General features: G+C 36.1%; 1 protein-coding gene across 5 annotated transcripts in view; it reads left to right on the top strand.

Moving 5' to 3' along the window:
* PTPRK (protein tyrosine phosphatase receptor type K) overlaps positions 1–19,545 on the top strand; it is a 602,016-nt gene that overhangs the window by 131,505 nt on the left and 450,966 nt on the right. For all 5 annotated transcript variants that reach the window (XM_043888551.1, XM_043888552.1, XM_043888550.1 and 2 more), the window contains exon 2: positions 9,129–9,251. In XM_043888551.1, the coding sequence (XP_043744486.1) occupies positions 9,129–9,251 (123 nt within the window). The remainder of the gene's footprint in view (positions 1–9,128; positions 9,252–19,545) is intronic.

Here is a 19,545-nt window from a genome sequence, read left to right as displayed (position 1 = left end):
TGGAATTCTGTTTTACATGGCTTCAGCATTTTGCAGAACTCCCTTCATAAATGAAAAATGATCCATCACCCATCATGCTTGAGCTGAGTCAGGAGCAACTGCTGAAATAAGCCAGAATGTGTCTGATATGGGTGAAGTGTAGCCCACCAGGAGTCCGTCCATGAGAAACAAAACAAAGAAATGTTTAAATGTGAGCTTTGATGGTTTCCAGTTTTACCAAAGTGTAACTGTGGCTTCAGTTGTGAATTGTATTTTTCAGTACATTTACTCTCTATTACTTTGTTCACTGAGTTTCTCTAGATTGTGTATCTAACACTAAACAAAATAGATGAGATTTTACTGGGATAAAAAAAAATAGGAGAAGAAACTTGGGTAAATACGTTAATATGCTTTGCAAAAATGCAGGGTTTCTTACCCTAAAATTCCTGTAAGGGCTACTGCCAAAATTGCCAGAACAAATTGCTTTTGATTTACTTTAATGTTTTTAAAGAAGAAAAGTCAGTTGTTTATACATGTTTTAGGGAAGACGAGGGGAAAGTGAAGGTTGCCAAGCAAGAGTGATAGGGTAGTATCATATACTTTCTCAGCCTGTAGTCGCCGTATTGAAATAAAATTCTTTGCTGAAGTTACTTGTTAATCAGACTTCTCTGATAGCTCAGTTGGTAAAGAATCTGCCTTCAATGCAGGACACCTTGGTTCAATTCCTGGGTCAGAAAGATCCACAAGGGAAGGGATAGGCTACCCACTCCAGTATTGTTGGACTTCCCTTGCAGCTCAGCTGGTAACAAATTCCCCTGCAATGTGGGAGACCTGGGTTCAATCCCTGGGCGGGGATGATCCCCTGGAGAAGGGAAAGGCTACTCACTCCAGTAATCTTGCCTGGAGAATTCCATGGACAGGACACCACTGAGCAACTAACACTAATAAGGAATCTTTCCTATTGCTAGCATCAAGCCTAAGAGACTTTGATATGTAATATGGTTCAAAGTATACTAACAGCATATTAAAAAGCAGACATTACTTTGCCAACAAAGGTCCATCTAGTCAAGGCTAAGGTTTTTCCAGTGGTCATGTATGGATGTGAGAGCTGGACTATTAAGAAAGCTGAGCACCGAAGAATTGATGCTTTTGAACTGTGGTGTTGGAGAAGACTCTTGAGAGTCCCTTGGACTGCAAGGAGATCCAACCAGTCCATCCTAAAGGAGATCAGTCCTGGGTGTTCATTGGAGGGACTGATGTTGAAGCTGAAATTCCAATACTTTGGCCACCTCATGTAAAGAGTTGACTCATTTGAAAAGACCCTGATGCTGGGAAAGATTGAGGGCAGGAGGAGAAGGGGACGACAGAGGATGAGATGGCTGGATGGCATCACCGACTCAATGGACATGGGTTTGGGTGGACTCCGGGAGTTGGTGATGGACCAGGAGGCCTGCTCGGTTCATGGGGTCGCAAAGAGTCGGACACGACTGAGCGACTGGACTGAACTGATCCATAAAGGTTGTTGCAGCATGGCCACACCATTACATAGGTAGGAGGGGTAGGTACTGCTCTCTTTGTTGAGTAATGGCTTGAGGTTGTGCTGAAAATATTGACGACACTTCGTTTTGAGGAGCCATTTATTTTCATGGTTGAGAGTAAAGAACCTGCATAGTACTTGGGTTCAAATCCTGACTCTGATGTTTACTTGCTTTGTAACCCTGGGCAATTTTATTTTTCTCTACTAAGAGGTACTTTTCATTAATATGTTCCTTTTACATTTTAATAACGCTCTTTTCATCTGTGAAATCATTTCTATGGCTGTTTGGCATGTAATCATCCATTAGCTCCATAATGAGATTGGATGAAGTCACATATGTACTGTCAGGGCTGCCCAGGTCTCCAAGGCTTAATTTTGGAGCTTCAACTTGGACCTAAGACCTGAAAATTAGAAATGAAGACTTGGATTATGCACGTCTGACTTCTGGGTACCCTCCCATGATAGATATGTGCTTGGGTATGTTTGAGACAGAGGATTGCAATCCTGTTTTCTTTTATCTACTTCCTTGATTCACACAATTACTTTTAATTTTATTTCATTTATAGAAAAAGCACCAGACCATAGGAGGAGATAATAAATGATTGAGTGAATAAATGTATTTGGGTTCACACACATTATGTGTTTAAATATTTGCATGGAGATATCCATGTATATGATGGGTCATAATGTAAAATATATTTCCCTTTGTCATCTTAAAACCTTGAAGCCCAGAAAGGACCTTGAACGTGTTTTCAGCTCTTGCATATTCTCACTTTCTGATTTAAACCACTGTCCAGCCAGACAGTCTGATTTGCTTTTAGACATAGTACTGTCATTTGGACCCCATTTCCAGATTCAGCTTCTTGGCTGCTGCCTACTTGATATAAGGGAAAGAAAATCAGGTCATATGGAGGTGAGCAGGTCTTTGGAGGAGAAATCAAAGATCCTTGGTTGAAAGCTTTTAACCAGACTATGTACTACCTGTAATTTTCAAGAATACTTAAGATCAGAGTGATCTAATCCAGGTGTTGATGAACTATGGCCTGCATGCCAAATCCAGCATGCCAACTGTTTTTCTAACTTTCTTTTTTTAATTGAGAAAAAAAAAAATTTTTTTTTTGGCTGCTTCTTGCGGCATGTGTATTTTTAGTTCCCCTGCCGTGGGTTGAACCTGCACCCCCTGCAGTGGAAGCACAGAGTCTTTACTGGACCGTCAGGGAAGTCCTGCCACCTGTTTTTGTAATAAAAGTTTTATTTGAATACAGCCGTACCCATTTGTTAGGTATTCTCTGTGGCTATTTTTTGCTGCAGTGACAACAGTTATGTAGTTGTGAGAGAAATGATATGGCCTGCATAGCCTAAAATATTTATTAATTGGCTTTTGATAGATGAAATTTGCTGCCTTGATCTAAAGGAAAGTTATTTCCTTACTGAAAACATATCTGATGAATATTCAGAGAAAACTGGTTATGGTAATATAATATTTTCTTTATGGGGACTCTCTTTAGTCTTTCTGGGTAAGCTGTATAGAAACCATAAGTTTCTTTCTTCTGCTGTTTAATATATGCATGAGTTTGCCTCTGTATAGCGTATATACAGAATGCATTGTTAAGAATGGTACATAAAAAATAAGGGTGCTGTTAAAATAACTTGTTGAGTGTTAGGGGGTTTACATGTATTATCACTAACCCTCATACAACTGTACTGTAACTATTATTATCTTGATTTTATTTGGAAGGAAATTGAAACTCAAAGAAAGAAAACAGCAAAGCTGTGTATGTGCTCAGCCATCTCTGCATGCTTCATCTAGAAATGCTGTCTCTTTCTCCTACCACATCAGTGACAGTATATGCCAGTTTGTTAAATTCCTTCTGTGTGTGTGTGTTCAGTTATTCAGTCGTGTCCAGCTCTTTGCAACGTCATAGAATGTAGCCCTCCAGGGTCCTCCGATCTTGGGACTTTTTCAGGCAAGACTATTGCAGTGGGTCGCCATTTCCTTCTCAAGGGATCTTCCTGACCCAGGGGTGGAACCTGTGTCTCTTGCATCTCCTGCATTGACAGGCAGATTCTTCCCACCTGGGAAGCCTTGAAGTTGAGGAGATTTTAATATTGCTTCTCTGCAAAGATGGAGGAAAGTAAAATTGGACTTATTTTTCTATTCTGGTTAATTTAGTCTTATTAAAGGAAGATTATTCGGCTAGTTGGAGTATAGCATTTGCTTTAAAACATAGACAATTTGAATAAAAGTCTTACTAGCTAAATAATCTTGGGTTATATATATTATACATATATTCTTGGCTTGAAGTGGTAATCTAGAGATGAACAATTAGATTATGGCTGTATTTGAAATGAGCTCTTCACTCATCATTAAGAGTCATTTGTATCTATCAATAAATTATGGGTTTGAATTTCCATAAATGTATTTCAAGTTCCTTTTCCTTTATGGAGGAGCTAGGCTGAAATAATATTTTCTTATACTAATTAACTACTAGCAGGGCAAAATATATTCTTTTCTGGATCTGAAGTTATTACCTTTGACCTTTCTTCATAAATTCTCTTATTTTTCTTCATTAGATCCTGTTTGTTATTGAACCAGAGCAATGTGTTAAGTGTTAAGTGCCTCATACTTGTGATCTCAAACACATTCATCCTTTGCATCTATTTGGATTTTTTTTCCTATTTGAATTTCTATACTTAAATTGACAACAAGCATTGCTTGCCCTTGGATTGGAGATAAACTTCCTAAACATTGATTATGATGTGTCGATTCTTATTTTGTACCTTCAATAATCCAAGAAGTTGAAAGGGAAAAACACTCTATTAAGATATCCCAGTAGGTTTCAGAGGAAATATGAACTGTATTTAAAAGCATCAATTTTTACACTTTTCCAATAATCTGTTTTTCTGGAAATAGACAATGTTGCCTCAGATTATAAATGGAATTACATTTAAGATATTCAGTAACAAGTTCTTTTCTGTTCTTCTGAATTTTTTTTTCTGTGAAACGTATTGGCTTCTTTGTAATGCATTTTGGGACTTATACCAGTAAAAATATATTATGGTTTGATTAGCATAGATAGAGATGATCTATTCAAAGTTAGTTTGATTCAGTATTGCTTGTGACCTAATGTGACACATGTTACCCTTTCTTTGGAGGATAGATTATTTCTTAATGGAGGATAGATTATTTCTTAATGGAGGGTTGATTATTTCAAAGTTGGTGGTCACTTACATGAGCAAATTTGTGTATCACAGTTTAATTCACAATTGGAAAATATTAATTTGTCATAAACAACAGTATTTAGAATATTGCATTTTGCCACCATGTTTTGTCTAGAACTTTTCCTCTTGCTTTTCAGAACCCTGTGTATTCCAGTTTAAGAAAATAAAAATTAAAATGGCCTCTATCTTTAGCTAAATGAGGCTTTTTCTTTACAAATAATAAAAGAACCATGAAATATAATTCTGTATGTTTCTTGCTATTTACTTCAGTCAGAAAATTAAGACTTCATAGATGCATTGAAGGGGTGAATGTGGAAGGTCATAGTACAATGGCTTTTGAAAAATGTCCTCCATAAAATGTTCAGAGTTGTCTGGGGGACTACTGACTTTTTATTTTTCTCCAGTTCAACTTGGTTCTAAATTAACCTGACCCTGAGTTGTATGGAAAGTTTTGATATCAGAAAGTATTTGACTTTAATATTCATTCTTTCAGGCTTCCTAGGTGGCCTGGAAAGAGGTAAAGAACCTGCCTGCCAATGCAGGAGACATAGGAGATGCGGGTTCAATCCTTGAGTCAGGAAGATCCCCTGGAGGAAGACATGGCAACTCACTCCAGTGTTCTTGCTTGGAGAATCCCATGGACAGAGAAGCTTGGCAGGCTACAGTCCATAGGGTCACACAGAGTCAGACACGACCGAAGCGACTTAGCACACACACTTTGATTCTTTTATGATTTCACAGAAAGGGTCTCTGTTTCCATACTGCCTCATAGAGCCGTCACCATCTGTTTAAATAAACACTCAAGAATCTCTCTAAATTCTCAATGTTTAGGCAATATAATTTTCGAGATAGGAATATTTTAATTTTTTATATTTTTGTATTTAATGTTATTAGTACACATCCTTTCAGTGGGAATGGAAAGAAATTTAGGCAAGTCTAGATTAGCTTGATTTTTCTTTTCAGATGAACAGCTTGCAATACCCCACAAATGGGTTGTCCCAGTGGACGCAGGCCATTGTGTGACAGATCTGTACCTTAGCCGGCTGACTGGCATAGAGGAATCAGCAATCTGTGAAATGGCTCTTCAGAAGTAATTTTCCTCCGAGGGTCAAGGAACTTGCGGTTGTCATTTCACTGAAATGGTTTTGCTTCTACTTGCAGTCCTGTCACCAGCAGCAAACACAAAAACTGAAAATGCGAGGTGATTCCTTGTTCATTTTTCATCCTCCCTGCCTAAGTACATTTCTTGAACGTCATTTCAGTATTGCCTCCTTTTGTCTACCTCAGTGAAGTTTTGAATTTGTACGTTAGGTTTTTATTTATGAATTAGAGCCTTGCTAAGATTTCTCTTTTAAATAGGTCATAATACTATATATAAAAATGTCTTGAACAGAGGAACATGTGTGTAGAAGACTATGTATTAAAGAAGACTTTGTTTTTAGTCTAGTGAGCCTTAAAGGTAAACAAAGGTTATGCAAAGTGGAATCAGCTCTAGTTATAATTAGCTCTGTCTGTTATGAGGTTGAACAGAGTTATCGACCTCCATTTTCCCCCATTACTCTTTAAACTTCACATAGCTTCTGGAGTGTTATTGTTGTTATCATTATTATTAATGATTTGTTATGTGCCTTGAAATGGATCATACTCCTGGATAAAACCCTTTAATGACTTCATACAATGATAGATTAAAACCTAAATGTTTTACGGCATCTAAAAATCTCATATTTAGTTTGATTCTTTTTTGTCCCCTGCATACTTTTCATTCTCATTACACAGAATTGAGATTCTTCAGTATCTCGTGTTTCTTTAGATTTGTTCTGCCCTTGCCTTTGCTTTTTCTCTAATTTCAGTCCCACTTTCATTCTGGCCTGGCACATCCTTACTCACTTTTATAGGCCTGACTCCATGAAGCCTTCCAAAACCAGCTCAGGTATAGGTAGCCAATTCATTTGTCATTTGTGTTCTTTGCGGCTTTGGTTGTACTATTATCCCTTGTTGTTGTTTAGTTGCTGTCATGGCCAACTCTTTTGCGACCCCATGGACTTTAGCCTGCTAGTCTCCTCTGTCCATGGGAATTCCCAGTCAAGAATTCTGGAGTGGGTTGCCATTCCTTTCTCCAGGGGATCTTCCCCACCCAGGAATTGAACCTGCATCTTCTGTATTGACAGGTGGATTCTTTACCACTGGGCCACCAGGGAAACCCATGATCCCTTGTAACACACTGTATTTTATATATACACTTTCCCATTCATGTCTGTCTATTCCATTCATCAGGCCAAGAATAGTATTTTTGGTATTTCTTATCATCTAGTCCAGTATACTGTATTAGTTCTTAACCTTGAACTTCAAAATTCTTTACAAAAAGATTCCTAAACATCTTTTACCAAAGATTAATTCCTATGCTACATATGTGGTGCATAGATATATTGTACCTCTTAGATTAGAACTTACTGTAAATTACAAAATAAAAAAATTGTCTTTAAAAAAATTCTTTTATCACCCAAGCCACATGGACCAGGAATTTTTCCTAAGATTCTTGACAGATATGGCAGTGATGTGCAACAAATAACAGGGGTTGACCCACTTATTTTGTATAGCTACTCTTAGTTGTGATTGCTAATAAGAATTCTGGAGGCTCAAATTAACAATGGCCATGAAGGACAGCAGTTAAGGCCATTTGTCTTCTAAATGTGCCAGTGTGGGTTCCACTGGTAGTTTAAATTTATATATGGTAGTCGCTCATACTGTTATAATGGGCAGTGAAGGCCCTGAAGGTATGTGTTGCAAAGCAATAAGTCATTTTAGGGTCATGATAGCCAATTATATTTTGAGACAAAATTTCCCATTGCTATGGAAAGATTCATTTCCTAACAACCTCTTCATTGATTAATTTTAAATTAAAAAGTACATCATTTTTCATGAGAGCATTTATATAAAGGCTATTTTAGGCATATTTAAATGACAGTGTTAAGACTTCAACCTGCTAAAGTTTTGTTATTGTAAAGGATTGATGTGGTCATAAGAGTGATTTGAGGATACCCAAATCATATTCCACTTTTGATAAAGGTTTTCAGGCTATAGTGTGATCTGAACATTTCTGATTTTGCCTTTTTTGCCTATAACACTGGCTTGTCTCTGTCATTGGTGAGAAATATAACTTTTATTCTCAAATTGATAAACTTTTGATGAGGGAAATGAATTTTTCATTTACTGAGAATTTATAGGCCTGAAATTTAACAGCCCCCCCTTGCCTGCTTTTGGTCAGAGAATTCACTGAGTTTCTTCACAGGGATCCCCATGGAAACTAAACAAAAAAGCTACTCGAAAGGAGGCAGGTTATTGGTTTTTCTCATTAAATCCACTGCTGGATTTTCATTAGTTCTAATCCATTTTCCTTCAAGATTAGATATATAGGCCAGTTCTGGTTTTCACGAATTGAATAAGCGAAATATGTTGAGTTGTGTGTGCCTGTATATGCAGGCTGAGATGCAAAAGTAATTATTCTTCTTCTGCCATAAAATTACCCCAGAAAATAAAGCCAGGAAAAGCGACTGATGTAGAGGGGAAGGGCCACCTCCATTTTTTAAAAAAGAGGTTATTAAATACAGTGGAGGTGCTGAGAGTGGTGGTAGGCTCATCTGATCAATTTTATGCTTCATTCAGTTTTTCCCCACTATTGTGTCATAATTGTGTGTGAAAGTAATCTAAATAAAGTATGGAAGTCAGTTTCACTGACCACAAGCACTTTAGACCTTATAAAAGTTTAAGTATTTTGTTTGCTATTATGACTAGATTTCAAAGTGTTCTTTTAAAGCAAGAAATTTGGTAAAACTTAGATATTGTGGGACTTCCCAGGTAGCTCAGGCGATAAAGAATCCGCCTGCCAGTGCAGGAACCCTAAGAGACCTGGGTTCGATCCCTGGGTGGAGAAGATCCCCTGAAGAAGGAAATGTATACTGGAGGCAACTCACTGCAGTATTCTTGCCTCAAAAATTCCATGGACAGAGGAGTCTGACAGGCTACAGTCCCTGGGGAACTTGCCTTATAAAGACAGTTTTCTCCCTTTTCCTTCCTTCCCTTCCCCCTAAGAAAGCTGTTAAAAACTATTTAGATTCCTGGTGGTTTATATAGTTAAATGTATCTTCTGTTATTATTCATATTTAAAAATCTGTGCCTTCAGCCATACTTCTGAGCCTCAAACCAATCTTTTATTCAAACAAGATACTGATAGAAGTTTCAATGTATGTGAACATTTAATGAAAGGAGTGATAGATAGAAATACTGTTTATTATTAAATTTATGAGTATGACAATGTACATTGCAATCTGATGTGTTTTCCAGCACATCTACTGTTTAGAGTATAGCAGTAATTCTTCTTTTCCCCTTTCAGGTGGCTGTACTTTTGATGATGGCCCTGGAGCTTGTGATTACCACCAGGATTTATATGATGACTTTGAATGGGTACATGTTAGTGCTCAAGAACCTCATTATCTGCCACCAGAGATGCCTCAAGGTAAGTCATTCTGTTTACTGGGGTTGGAAAAGTCCGTTTGGAATATGTAGCATTTTCTTATATTAGGTTATAATATAATAATTTGTTTTAACAAACTGCTGTGGTCAAACTACTTGATGCCATCAAAGACCCTCAATGGATTCTTTGCCTTTTCTTGAATAACTTTATCTAACCCTTTGTTCCTCAAGAAAATTCACTGTAATCTTCGTTATCTCTGACCCTGAAAAAAATGTAAGTATTAGTGCTTGTTTTCCCATTTAATAAAAAAGCAAAATGGAAATAAAACCAAAACATAAAAAAAATAGAACAACATCCAAAATCCTTTCAAAACTGTCTACATTGTGAGATCAGCTCACTTACTACCTCTTCTATTAAATCATAAGATTTCATGTAATCAGGGCACTTTAACGACAGAAAGCACAGAATAACTAAAGAACCTCTTGATGAGGGTGAAGGAGGAGAGTGAAAAAGGTAGCTTAAAACTAAATGTTAAACAACTAAGATCATGGCATCCGGCCCCATTACTTCATGGCAAATAGAAGGGGAAAAGGTGGAAGTAGTGACAAATTTCCTCTTCCTGGGGTCTAAAATCACTGGAACCATGAAATCAGAAGACAGCTACTTCTTGGCAGGAAAGCTATGACAAACCTAGACAGCGTGTTGAGAAGCAGAGACATCACTCTACCAACAAAGGTCCATATAGTCAAGGCTATGGTCTTCCCCATGGTCACATACAGTTGTGAGAGCTGGACCGTAGAGAAGGCAGAGCACCAAAGAATTGATGCCTCTGAACTGTGGTGTTGGAGAAGACTCCTGAGAGTCCCTTGGACAGCAAGGAGATCCAACCGGTCCATCCTACAGGAAATCAGTCCTAAATATTCATTGGAAAGACTGATGCTGAAGCTGAAACGCCAATGTTTTGGTCACCTGATGAGAACAGCTAACTCATTGGGAAAGTCCCTGATGCTGGGAAAGATTGAGAGCAGGAGGAGAAGAGGGTGTCAGAGGATGAGGTGGCTGGATGGCATCACCGAGGCAATGGCTGTGAATGTGGGCAAACTGCGAGAGATGGTGAGGGACAGAGAGGCCTGGAGTGCTGCAGTCCATGGGGTCACAAAGAGTTGGACGCAACTTGGACTCTAAACAACAGCAGCAGCCAGACTGAAGAGAAGCTTTCTTGTTTCATGGTAGGGGGAGAGCTTATCTCGTGCCATTGGCCATGAGCATGCCTCTGGCTCTCAGGAGAGACAGGCTAGACAGAGATGGAGATGGAGAGGACTTTTGTGAGTTGACTGTAGAAAAATAAGGCTGAGCCCTGCTTTCTTTGCCTTGATCTTGTTATACCCTTTGCATTTTGGTTTTGTGGAATAGTGCATCTTTTTATTGTTTAAGCCAGTTCAAATTGTGTTTTCCCTTAATTATTAATAATATAGGATCTTAACATATACATACCATTTTATATGCTAGCAGGCTAATATTTGTCCCTTCAGTTCCAGACTAGTTTGGAAATAATGTCAACCTCTGTGTGTGTATATTATTAAATTGAAAAATTGAAACTGCAAATAGAAATTTTAAAATACTTTACTAAAGAGAGTAAATTACTTTCCTATTACTTAGAAATAAAATATGAAATATAATTATGTATGATCACATATATATAATATACTGATAGTTAATAATGTAATATATTAATATACTATGCAATAATACATCATCATTTTATTATAGTATATTATCATATGTGTTTGATGAGATGTTTGCCTATTAGAAATAATTTAAATTTTAAAATATAGTTTCAGTGTTTTAATCATAATATTATACATTTTAATTTTTCTTACTGTTTCACCCCATGGTGTACCCTTTGAGAGTAGTGTGAATCAAATCTGCTTTCTACTCTAAATTGTTACTTTTCATGGGTGAGTATACAAATGGACACTTCTGTAGCTGAGCTGAGCCGTAATTTCCAGAGGAATTAATTGGTACTAGGTGACTAGTACCCTTTGCTTCTCATATTTGACCCTTATGTTGTCAGTAGACTTATTTATTTATTTATTTTTGCATTCTTTATGATTTCCTTTATTTAAATATTAAAAAAACAGGTAAAACAATAAAATAGAAGCCATGATAATGTTTTATTTGGTGTATGTATGACTATAAGGAGGTTTAAAAGAGTCTTCTTAGGGTGCCACTAATATTCTACGTATGACCTGGGTAGTATTTTACCAAGCATGATCACTTCATGAAAATCCATCCAAGCTATGCTTAAAATTTACTTTTTAATTTTTTAAAATTTTTATTTTACATTGAAATACAGTTGATACACAATATTGAGTTAATTTCAGGTGTACAACAAAGTGATTTAGCTGTACATACACAAATATCTATTCTTTTTTAGATTCTTTTTCCATATAAGTTATAACAGAATCCTGAGGAGATTGTATAATGTATATATATGTTTTATATATATATATATACACACATTATATAATGTATATATATATATATATGTTAATCCCAAGCTCCTAATTTACTGACACTCCCCCCCCCCCCCCCCCGCCACGCACTTTACCCTTTGGTGACAACAAGTTTGTTTTCTGAGGCTGTGAATCTGTTTTTGTTTTGTAAATAAGTTCATTTGCAATATTGTTCTTTATATCCCACATGTAAGTGGCATCATATGTTATTTGTCTTTCTCTGTCTTACTTCACTTAGTATGATAACCTCTAGGTCCATTTATGTTGTTGCAAATGGCATTATTTCATTTTTACGCTATTCCATTGTACATATATACCACATCTTCTTTACCTATTCATCTCTTGCTGAAAATTTAGCTTGGCTATTGTAAATAATGCTGTAGTGAACATGGGGGTGCATGTATCTTTTCGAATTACGGTTTTATCTGGCGGTATTCCCGGGAGTGGGATTGCTGGATTAAATGGTAGTTCTATTTTTAGTTTTTTAAAGAACCTCCATACTGTTCTCCATAGTGGCTGTACCAGTTTGCATTAGTGTATGAGGTTCCCTTTTCTCTCAACTCTCTCCAGTATTTGTTTTAGTGGGCTTTTTGATGATGGCCATTCTGACTGGTGTGAGGTGATACCTCACAGTAGTTTTGATTTGCATTTCTGTAATTAGCGATTTTGAGCATTTTTCCAGGTGCTTTTTGACAGTTTGTCTTCGTTGGAGAAATGTCTGTTTAGATCTTCTGCCCATTTTTTGATTGGGTTATTTGTTGTAGACTCATTTAGTTGTGTATTGTAGGTTTGTATTTTCCCTCAAAGGTACATAACCTTATTTTCCTGGTACATCTTAATTAAAGAAACTTCTGTAATATTTTATCTGTGCTTTCTCTGAGGTATATTTAGACTGAATTTTTATATAAAAGTAGAAGGGGTGGGCTGTGATGCACATATTTTGACTGTTTATCATCAGAGAACAATCAGAAAGATGTTGATTTATGGAAATGTTACCATTGTTAATTACCATTGAAAATGGGTAATGAATAACTGAAGAGTTACTTGCTCAGATGACCTTGTTGGTTCACCTTTGATGAGCAGCTTAATCGGTGGTTACAGTACAGGATGATGTGCACAGAAAATGAAAGTGTTTGAAATTCAGCCACATCTTTCAATTAATAGGACATTAAGTAATTAATCATGCAGAGGAGGGAAAAAGGTCATGGCCACTTTATTTTTGCAAATGCAGTTTGTATTTGGTTTTTGTAGATGTTGAAAGAAAGTATGTATCTGTTCTTTTGCTGTTCTCTTTTTATAATCTACACTACTTTTTTTTTCATTTTCCTTCTGATATTCCTCTAAAATCCTCACTGAACATTATTCATAATTCAGAAAAAAGGAGATAGATTTATCCTATTAAAATTTTATGAATGGTCCATTTATTTTAAAATAGACATGTTTATTTTTCTCAATTATTAAAAATGAGAAAACTCAAACATTTAGCAGCCCAAAAGTAAGGCTGAGTCTCTGATGCAAACATGTTTTTCCCCTCTGGAACTATTTAAAACATTAAAAAAAAAAATAGAGTACAGTTGATTTCTAATGTTGTGTTAGTTTCAGGTATATAGCAAAGTGAATCAGTTATACATATTTTGGATTGACCAAAAAGTTCATTTTTGGGTGTTTCTGTAAGATGCCTAGTTAGCGCAATGGTGAAGAATCCACTTGCCAATGCAGGAGATATCCCTGGGTCGGCAAGATCCCTTGGAGGAAGAAATGGCAACCCAGTCCAGTATTCTTGCTTGGAAAATTCCAGGGACAGGGGAGCCTGGAGGGCTGCAGTCCATGGGGTTGCAAAGAGTCAGACATGTCTTAGCAACTGAGTGTGCGTGCTATAGAAAAATCCAAATGAGCTTTTTGTCCAACTCAATGCATATACATTCACATATATGAATGCATGTACATATGGCTTCCCAGGTGGTGCTAGTGGTAAAGAACTTGCCTGTCACTGCAGAAGATGTAAGAAGAGATGTGGGTTCGATTCCTAGGTCAGGAAGATCCCCTGGAGGAGGGCATGGTCACCCACTCCAGTATTCTTGTCTGGAGAATCCCATGGACAGAGGAGCCTGGTGGACTACAGTCAGTAGGGTCCCAAAGAATTGTATACTGAAACGATGGTATTTAGCATGCATGCACGCATACATATATATATATATATTCAGTCTTTTTTAGATTCTTCTCCCACATAGACCATTACAGAGTATTGATTAGAGTTCCCTGTGCTATACAACAATTTTATAAATATAATGTGTGTATGTCAACCCCAGTCTCCCAATTTATCCCTCCCTCTCGTACCCTCTTTGTTTTCTACATCTGTAACTCTGTTTCTGTTTTGATACATAAGTTTCTTTGTACCCTTTTTTAGGTTTCAGATATGAACAATATTTTATTTGTCTTTCTCTGTCTGAATTCTTCACTCTGTATGATAATGCCTATCTAGGTCCATCCATTGTGCTGCAAATGACACAATTTTGTTTTTATTCACTGAATAATATTCCATTGAATATATGTACCACATCTTCTTTATCCATTCCTCTGTTGATTGATGGGCATTTAGGTTATTTCCATGTCCTGGCTATTGCAAGTAGTACTGCAGTGAACATTGTGGTGCATGAATCTTTTTAAATTATTATTTTCTCAAGGTATATGCCAAGGAGTGGGATTGCTGGATCATATAGTAGCTTTATTTTCTGTTTTTGTTTTTTTTTTAAGGAACCTCCATATCATTCTCCATAGTGGCTATACCAGTTTACATTCCCACCAACAGTGTAGGAGGGTTCCCTTCTTTTCACACCCTCTCCATCATTTATTGCGTGTAGATTTATTGATGATGGCCATTCTGACTGGTGTGAGGTAATACCTCATTGCAGTTTTGATTTGAATTTCTCCACTAATTATTGATGTTGAGAATCTTTTCATGTGTTTTTTAATCATCTGTATGTCTTCCTTGGAAAAATGTCTATTTAGATCTTCTGGCCATTTTTTTTTTACTGGATCATTTGTTTTTTAAATATTGAGCTGCATGAGTTGTCTGCATATTTTGGAAATTAATCCCTTGTCAACAATCTTGTTATTGGACTCTCTTTACAGTACTTGGACATTGTTAATTGGCATCTGTTTGTTGATCTTTTTGTCCTAAAAAGGTAGCAGGGAAAAGATAAGAGTGAATAAATAGATTAGATACTAAAAGAATGAAGACGTATAGAAAAGAAAATTACTTCTTTTCATTTGAAGACATAATGCTGTTAATGATTGCTTAAAGTGTTCTTCAGCAAAGCTGCCTTTGTCAGCTGATAATGATGGTGATTGAAAGGCCAGTGTAGGACATTTAAAATAGCATGCAAAAGAATGAGTATATCCTAATGGCCGAAAATCATATGAAAATATGAGTACCTGCTGATCAAAGGAATACAAATTAAAGCCACAACACAAAGCTACAATACATGGAGCGAGAAGATGAAAATTAAAATTTCAAGTGTTGGTGAGAGTATCGAGCAAGTGAGAGTCTTCATATACTGAACTTTGGTCGGGTATCAATCTGTATAACCTTTTTGTAAAGGCTAATTTCCTGGAAGACCCATTATGGGGTATCAGCCTAGCAGGACTGAGCACACATGTTTTCTAAATAACATGTACAAGAGCACTTACAGCATTAGTATCCAAAATAGTCCGAAACTGAAAACAATCCAAGTGTCTGTCAACAGTGCCATGAATAAAATCATGATAAATCCACATAATGTTGCAACGCAAATGAACAAACTGTTGCTATATATGATATGAATGAATTTTACACACATAATCTTGAGGGAAAGAAACTAAACACAAAAGGGTATGTACTGTGTTTCATTTATGTAAATTTCAAAAACAGGCAAAACTAATTGATGATGTTAGAAGTCAGGATATTATTTACCTACAGAAGGGCCTAGAGGGGTGGGGAGTGGTTAGTGCTTGGAAGGTGGCAGGAAGGGGATTTCTGGATACTGGTAATGCAATCTTTCTTGATCCAGATGGTTTTTTCACAGATAAGCTGAAATTGAAAAATCATTGAAGTGTATAATTATGAGTTGTGTTCTTTTCTCTATATGTCTTATATGTTAATAGAAAATGCCAAGAAACAGAATAAATAAAATCAGAGCTCACAAGGATACTTTGGGGAAACTAGACAAAGAATTAAAAGATGTTGCAGAGTAGGATGAAAGATATGTAATAGGACACCTCAAATGGGTTGAAACTCCTTTTTTTTTCCCCTCACCAACCTTTATCCCTTCTCCCACATTCAAAGACAATATGCTGTTTGACATCTCTGAACCTTTGTATTAATATGTTTCTTTCCTCTGTTTAGGCAATTCTCTGTTTATCCATTCATCAAACTCCTACCCATTCTTACTATGTCTGCTCAAGTTCTATCTGCTTTGGGAAGATTCTCCTGGCTGGCATGGAGTTTTTATATAATATTTCTTCTCTCCTCACTTTCAGATATGCTGTCCACTGTACCTGGTACATATTTCAATTGCAGGCTGTTATAATATTTTAAAAATATCTCCTTTTCTCCACTAAACTATAATGTCCTCATGAACATAAATCATATTTTTCTTCTTTGATTTTCCAAGTCATTATTTCATTTTACTTAGGAAAAATGTCAACTTATATAATGTGGTTTAAAATATTTTGGTCAAGCATTAAACAAAAAAGGTCTCCCTCTTGCTTTAAAATTAATTGAATTAAAAATACTTTACTTCTCAATCATTACATTCAGTTCAGATTTTAATGTAATTAGAAGATCCTCATATACTTAATAATATTTAGCTTTTGCCTTCATAAATGATTTCACCTATTTATTTTGGTTTTAATTTTAAATGTTATTAATACTACCAAGAAGGAGCTCATTTTAAGGATCTCTCTCTTTTTCTTTTACTAGTCAAATTAATTCCAATCTTCTACCCCTTAAAAATCTAGCCTATAAAAATCAAATCCATAGAGAATGAGAGGTGTTGCAGGGAAGTAGAAATTGTTCTTCGATCTCAAATACATTTGTATTCTTGACCTTGTCACATGTTCCTTTCTGCTTATGACATCATGAAACAGATTCACTGTACCATTTTGCTACATGTTCTGACCTAGATCTGAGCATAGACATTGTGATAGACATCTCAATAAATTTATCTTCATCTGTAATTATGACTGCTTTTTCCTTTTAACAGGTTTTATAAAATGACTAATTGAATTTTAGTTTAGAGTCTCTAGAGTACTCATTTGACAGTTTAAAATTATGCTATGTTGTATTCTACTTTCAGTCTAGTACTTTTCACTGATGATAATGTAAATAACTATTCAGAGTCCCTTCTGTAAAATGCATACATTCTGTCTGTCTAAGTATCTATTTATGTCTATCTATCACAGTAATAAAAGCCCTCTGTTTTTAAATTAATCTGAAGGTTGAAGAAAGAAACCATTCCTCCTAGGTTGTAAAGCTTAGTGAGGTTGTGATTCAATAGTTTAAAAGCCCAACTAGGTATCAGTTCTGCCCCCTTGTCAAATTCTCAGACTGACATTTAGAGAGCAAATGGCATTACACAGAGAAGAATGAGTACTGAACAATACTAATACATGTGCCTGTAAATTAATTTATTATTTTTGGAACAGTGTATCCTTTTTTAAATTTCTTTTATCCAAGAGTTTATAAATAATCAGCCAGGTTGTTAAAATAAGTTTTGTCTTCTTCACATATTTATTTGAAGAGACTAAATGTTTTTTGTATTCAGTAGTGAGCATGCATAGGTCTCATGATTTTGTGCCTGACTTTCTTCTGATATTGTGTCATATAGTGAAAAACAAATGAAATACTATATTTAAATAAGAGCATTTGTTAAGTAACACAATTTCACCTAGATTTTTCTATGTAGCAATAGTCCCTTAGTTTTCTAAGTAAAGACCTACTCACAACTTACTAAATAATATTAGTATTCAGTATATCACATTTTAATATATCTAAGAAATTTCAAGGGAGTTTTTGTGTTATTTTACTGTTTCTAGTCGATAGTTTGTCTCATTGGGAACCTTAATCACTCATTAAAATGAGTGGGTAGCCTTGCAATCACCCTCTTACAGACAGTTGATAATAAGGCATGTGTTTCTACAAGATCATAATTGCTAAATTCTCACATATCTGAGTTAACAGAATTATTTGATAGCAAATCTGTCAGAGTCAAAATATGGCAGAGAGTGGTAGAATAAAGTTATGTGCATGTAATGTTGGTTAAGAGATAGTGAGTTGCAATGTTACAGCTAGTTTTGTTTAGAGGATAAAGCAAATCAGGCCACAATGTTGGTTTATTCTGTTTGTCATCTAGTTATTATTGTCTGTTGATACTAGCAAAGATACTGTGTTGTGAACCTTGCCGTTGTCTTAAGCACCACTTGAGAGATGGGTTGTAGTGGAGAGAAGAAGGGAAGGGTGGTGAGGAGAGAGAAGGAAAGGATAAGAGACTAACCTAACGTTAGTTCATTAAAACAGATGGAAATACTTTAAGTATTGAATACAGGCAATAGGTTCTAAGAAGGTGACAGAGCCTAAAACCCTCAATTTCCAACTGGAAGGCTATGCATCAAAATCAATCGATTTTTAAACTTTAAAAAAAAAAAATAGTAGAGTTCTCTTTTTGAAAGCAGTACTTCTCAGCACTCAAAGATGTAAAATTAATAACTAAGAGCCACGGGTCCCAGAACTTGCTTGCTTTGTACTCTCTAACATCCCTACCCTACCCCTTTCTCCACCACCCAGTTCCATCAAAATGGCTTCTCCAAAAATACTTATGGAAGTAACATTCCAAGGGACAACTTTAAAATAATAGTTAAATGCACATTCAACACTTCAGATAAGCCTCTCTGAAGTGAGTACTTGCTCCCATTGGCTAAGACTTATTGGTAGTTTACTGGGTTCCTACTATACCAGGGACATGATATATATTTTTAATCCTCACATGGACCCTGCAAAATTAGTGACGGTTTAGAGATAAGTGGAGTGAATAACTTGCTTAAAGCTGCTTAGGGATTGAATTTGAAGTTGGGTCTATCTGTCTAATATCATAATTACTCTTGCTATAGTGCTATCCTTCTTGATAAACTGTGCTGTAGCTGATACATTTCCTTCACTTGGTCTTGCATCTTTAAATCTCTTATAAAAGGAGCTATATATTAGGTTTATTCCACAATGTTTTCCTACTACTTCATCTAAATCCTGTTTTTTTCCAGAATTTAAAAGCTTGAAATGATTGTCTCTTAATCTTCACATGAAGTGGGGTCTGAGACTTGCTCTTGTTTAGAATTGCAGTCGAGCTTTGGGATTTTCTCATGGTATTCTCACCCACTAGTAAGAGGAGCTGACCTTCTTTGACTTACCTGTATGTTATTTTTAGTTATTTGATGAACACTTGCTGCATGGCTGTCTAAGCAAAACCTTAGAAACATATATATTATCTGCTGTCTCGTTAGAGCATTTATGGTAGAAGGAAAAATTTTGGACTAAAGAAAGACTAAAAATTAGGGTTTGAAAATAGTTTTAAGACACTGTTTGCAATAGGATATTTTAGGACCTGAATTATGGGCTTATTTCAACATGCTCTTCCAAACCATGTTATCATGTGTCTGTTGGTGCTTTTGCCCTCAGCACAGAGAAGATAGTTTACCACATTTGAGTTGCTTATTAAAAACAGTAGGAGTTGGAGGCAGTGCAGGGTCAGAGGGTGAAAGGCTGTAATGGACCCTGTGAAGGGTGAGCT

This window comes from Cervus elaphus, chromosome 26 (genome assembly GCF_910594005.1).
Source record: "Cervus elaphus chromosome 26, mCerEla1.1, whole genome shotgun sequence".
In the NCBI taxonomy this organism is placed as follows: domain Eukaryota; kingdom Metazoa; phylum Chordata; class Mammalia; order Artiodactyla; family Cervidae; genus Cervus; species Cervus elaphus.
This window is presented reverse-complemented; position numbering and strand designations above follow the sequence as displayed.